Genomic DNA, 3,727 nt, shown 5'->3' on the forward strand with positions numbered 1-3,727 from the left:
TATCGGCCGTCATGTTGTTCTTGCCGTGCGGGCAAGAAAGCTGCTGCGGGAGCCGAGAATCGTCCGCAGGGTGAACCGGGCAGCTGGCGGGGTCATGATCGGCTCGGACGTGGCGGTGGCCGTCAGCCGTTAATCCTTGGCGGCAAGCAGGCGGACGGCAGCAGCCCTTTCCTCATCGGTCACCGAAGCGCCGGCAAGCATGCGGGCGATTTCTACCGTGCGGTGGTTTGGCTCCATCGTCGCCACGCGTGTGGCGATACGCTCGCTTCCGTCGCCGGAAGGACCCTTGGAAATGAGAAGACGCGTCGCCGCCCGCGCGGCCACCTGCGGCGCGTGGGTGACTGACAGAACCTGCACGGTTTTCGACAGACGGCGCAGCCGCTGGCCGATGGCATCCGCCACAGCCCCGCTGACGCCCTTTTTCGATTTGGTGGGGGGGGAGATGGCACGACGGCGGGCGCGGGTCCATGTGTCTGTTGCACACTTGGTGTGTGTGTGTGTGTGTGTGCGTGTGTGTGTGTGTGTGTGTGTGTGTGTGTGTGTGTGTGTGTGTGCGTGTGTGTGTGTGTGTGTGTGCGTGTGTGTGTGTGTGTGTGTGTGTGTGTGTGTGTGTGTGTGTGTGTGTGTGTGTGTGTGTGTGTGTGTGTGTGTGGTGTGTGGCGGTGGTGTGGAGGGGGTTGTGTGGGGGTGGGGTGGTCGGACTCTCCAGATCTCTCGCGCCTGGAGCTCGCTCAGCCTCGAGAGGGAGGGCGGGACGGTGCCGGAGAACGAGTTGTCGTCGAGCTCGAGCGTCTTCAGCCTGGGTGAGAACTGGGGGAGGCGTGGGGGAGATACGGGGAGATGCGGGGGAGATCTACAACTACTGGAAGCCCACCTCCCCAGCCGCGAGACCGAATCCATTATCGTCCCCGACATGCGCGTGCTGTCGACCTGCAGCTCGGTTATGGTGCTTCCTACAACCCGAGGCAGAGGGAGGGGTGTGTTGTGTGTGTGTGTGTGGGGGGGTGCTGCTAGGGCGTGGATAGGGGTTCCAGATCTGGCAACGGATTGAGGTAGCGCTACTGCTGCTGCCCGAGAGAAGCGATGAGCTCTCGGCTGTATCTGCTCTCGGCCGCGTGTCTCGGCTAGATCTCGGCTGGATCTCGGCTAGATCTCGGCTGGATCTCGCCCATCTCGCTCGGGAGGGTGCCCGAGATGAGCAAGGGCGTTCTCCGGGAGCCGCCGATGTAGATCCTGTCGAGGCGAGGCAGCTCGAAGACGCTCGCGGGCAGCGTGCCGGAGAGTGAGCTGTACTTGGCCCGAACCGCGATCAGCTCGCTCATCTTGCTGCCAAAGAGCTCGGGCGGCAGAGTGCCGGTGACGCCGAGGGTGCCTTTGAGGTCGAGGTACCTGCGTGGTGAGGACACACCCAGCGTCGGGGCGGGAGGATGGTCTTGTGCAGTGCATTCAGAGCACCGTGTGGACACGAGGTACGCATACAGCCGAACCAGCGGAGCCGAGAGTGCTGGTTGGAATACATTGACACGTATTCCGCTTCTAGTTGGAGGTACTCGAGCGAGGTGAGCTGGCCGAGCTGGACTGGGAGAGTGCCCTTGAGCCTGCCGATGTGCCGCAGATCCAGCTCCGCGACCTCGTGTGTTGTTTTGTTGCACCTGCGTCGTTGGGAGAGAGCGGGCCAAACCTGTGCACGGGCACTCTACAGGCTCGCTTGGCGTAGGCGGGGGTACCTGACAAACTCCTTATTGCAGCAATCGATCGAAGGGTCGGGCCACTGCCATCCGACGTCGTACCCAACGAACCGTCCGTTCACTTCCTTTGTCCAGTCCTTCCCGTTCAGCGCCTTGTGCACGGCGGCGAGGACCCCGTTGCAGTCGAGAGTCGGCGCGAGCGCACGGTGCGCCCTCGCCGGAGCCGCCAACGGTGATGCGGCGGCGACGACGGCCGGATTGCCCGACGCTGCCGCGAGCAGCACAACGAGCATTTCGACCCAACCTGGAATGCTCCTCGGCGCTCTCCGACGGCTAACCTCGGAGTACAGTATAGCCGGTTGCGGCACCTTCAGAAAAATCGATTCGAAAAAAATCGTCTCGTCTCGTATAGGGTCGCGTCTCGTCTCGTATCGTCTCGTATCGTCGTCTCGTTTTCTCGATGTCCGACTGGGCTCCCCACCGGCGGCGGGCTTGAAGACACTGAGCCGAGCGCGCCGGCGGCGGACCGCCGCCGGCGCGCTCGCTTCGGCGGATGGCTGAGCGGCACAGTTTCTGGCCGCCCGGCCTGCGAGCAGTTGCCGCGAGACGATCGAAGGCGCTCAGTTCAAGCGCGCCGCCATGCCAGATCTCGCCCCACGCCCCGACCAGACCGGGCAGTGCGTGCAGGAATGATGCAGGCATGATGGGCGGGTGTGGTGAGCACGCCAGCGGCACCGCTGCGCACTCTCAGGGTCGCAGCCGCCTATCTCGTGAGGGGCGTGGCTCGGGGCGGGTGCGAGAGAGTCGAGGAGCGCGGCGCGCGTGCGCGCGCGTGGTAAAGTCGGTTTATATTTCATCACTGGTATAAAAGAGACCCAAAACGGCACTCGCGCCGCGCCCACGCGCGCTCGTATCACCTCAACACTCACACAGCACGCTTGAATGAAGCCCCCAGGGGCGAGCCGGACCGGCTGTGGAGCTACTTGGAGGAGACGGTTCTCTTCGCAGATCCATGAGGAGCTGTGAGGAGGCACATTTCCGGCTAGTTTCGGCTCCGGACTGTGCTGGACTCACGTGGAACCGCCGGCGGGGCGAGAGCCAGCAGCGCAAACCGCGCCTCCGGTGCTCCGCTGCGATGACGAGCTGGCGCCAGCCACGCGCGGCCTGGCCAGGTCGGCAGGATTTTGTCCGAGTGTCTGGCGTCTCACGTCTCTCGCGAGGAAGGCGCACCGAGGCGTCACGAGACGATCCGACCGAGACGAGACGATCCGATACGAGACGATACGAGACGAGCGATCCGATACGATACCAGACCGGAAATTTGGATTTTTGTTTTTTCGCAAGGTGCCGCAACCGGCTCTACTGTCCCGTTTTGCTGTTCACAGCTAGGGACGGCCGTACTTTGCGCGTGCGCGCGGCCTGGCATGCGCGCGGTCGCCTCGCCCGAGCAAGCAACCGGGGGGGGGGGGGGGGTATGAGCGATAGCCCCGCGAGGTACGAGCGGGGCGGTAGCCTTTCTTCACATACCGAGCTCAACGGTCACGAGAGAAAACGCGCATGAAAAAAAACACATGGCGCCACCGTGAAACGAGGCGGAGGACGCACGTTTCGTAAAGTACGTACTTTAGCTACTGGGAGACAAGGGAGAGGGAGGCGCGATTTCTAAAGTACGATCCAGACTGGGCACGCGCCAGACGAGCCAGCCTAACGCTGGTGGCTCGCGGCGCGCTGGTACCAACAAAAGCGCCCACCATCCATCCCCTGTCACCGCTCTGACTACTGACCGAGCAAAAAAGTACTGCGAGCACTGAATGAGGTTAAAGGCCTCTCAACCGCACAACCAGCACAGGTGCTCATCGGAGCAGTTGGCAACCTCCGCGAGCGAATAGATAGGTGTGGCAGGCTTTCGGAGCACACCAACAGCCCAGAATCTCTCCCCTAAGGTTCGCCCGCACCGCCCTGATCATCCCCCATTCGGAAAACAAGACCGTGCGGAAACGCACGAACGCCTCTTCCCGGCTCAACCCTCCCTCCATCTT

The 3,727-nt window shown here is 62.9% G+C and overlaps 2 protein-coding genes across 2 annotated transcripts; both read right to left on the bottom strand.

Annotated features, from left to right (window-relative positions):
* Positions 1-129: 129 nt before the first annotated feature.
* On the bottom strand, positions 130-1,981 carry EMIHUDRAFT_225648 (hypothetical protein; the record flags this gene model as incomplete). Its single annotated transcript, XM_005789602.1, has 7 exons — positions 130-285; positions 358-417; positions 703-799; positions 875-930; positions 1,305-1,389; positions 1,551-1,652; positions 1,728-1,981. The coding sequence occupies 7 exons, from the start codon at positions 1,979-1,981 to the stop codon at positions 130-132; spliced, it is 810 nt and encodes a 269-aa protein (XP_005789659.1).
* A 175-nt stretch (positions 1,982-2,156) lies between these two features.
* EMIHUDRAFT_362172 (hypothetical protein) lies at positions 2,157-2,623 on the bottom strand (the record flags this gene model as incomplete). The annotated part of the gene is given in 2 exon segments (XM_005789603.1): positions 2,157-2,183; positions 2,197-2,623. Coding segments are annotated over 2 exon segments (221 nt in total), but the record flags the coding sequence as incomplete, so codon positions are not given.
* Positions 2,624-3,727: the final 1,104 nt, after the last annotated feature.

The sequence above is a fragment of the Emiliania huxleyi genome (assembly GCF_000372725.1).
Source record: "Emiliania huxleyi CCMP1516 chromosome Unknown EMIHUscaffold_126, whole genome shotgun sequence".
NCBI lineage: Eukaryota > Haptophyta > Isochrysidales > Noelaerhabdaceae > Emiliania > Emiliania huxleyi.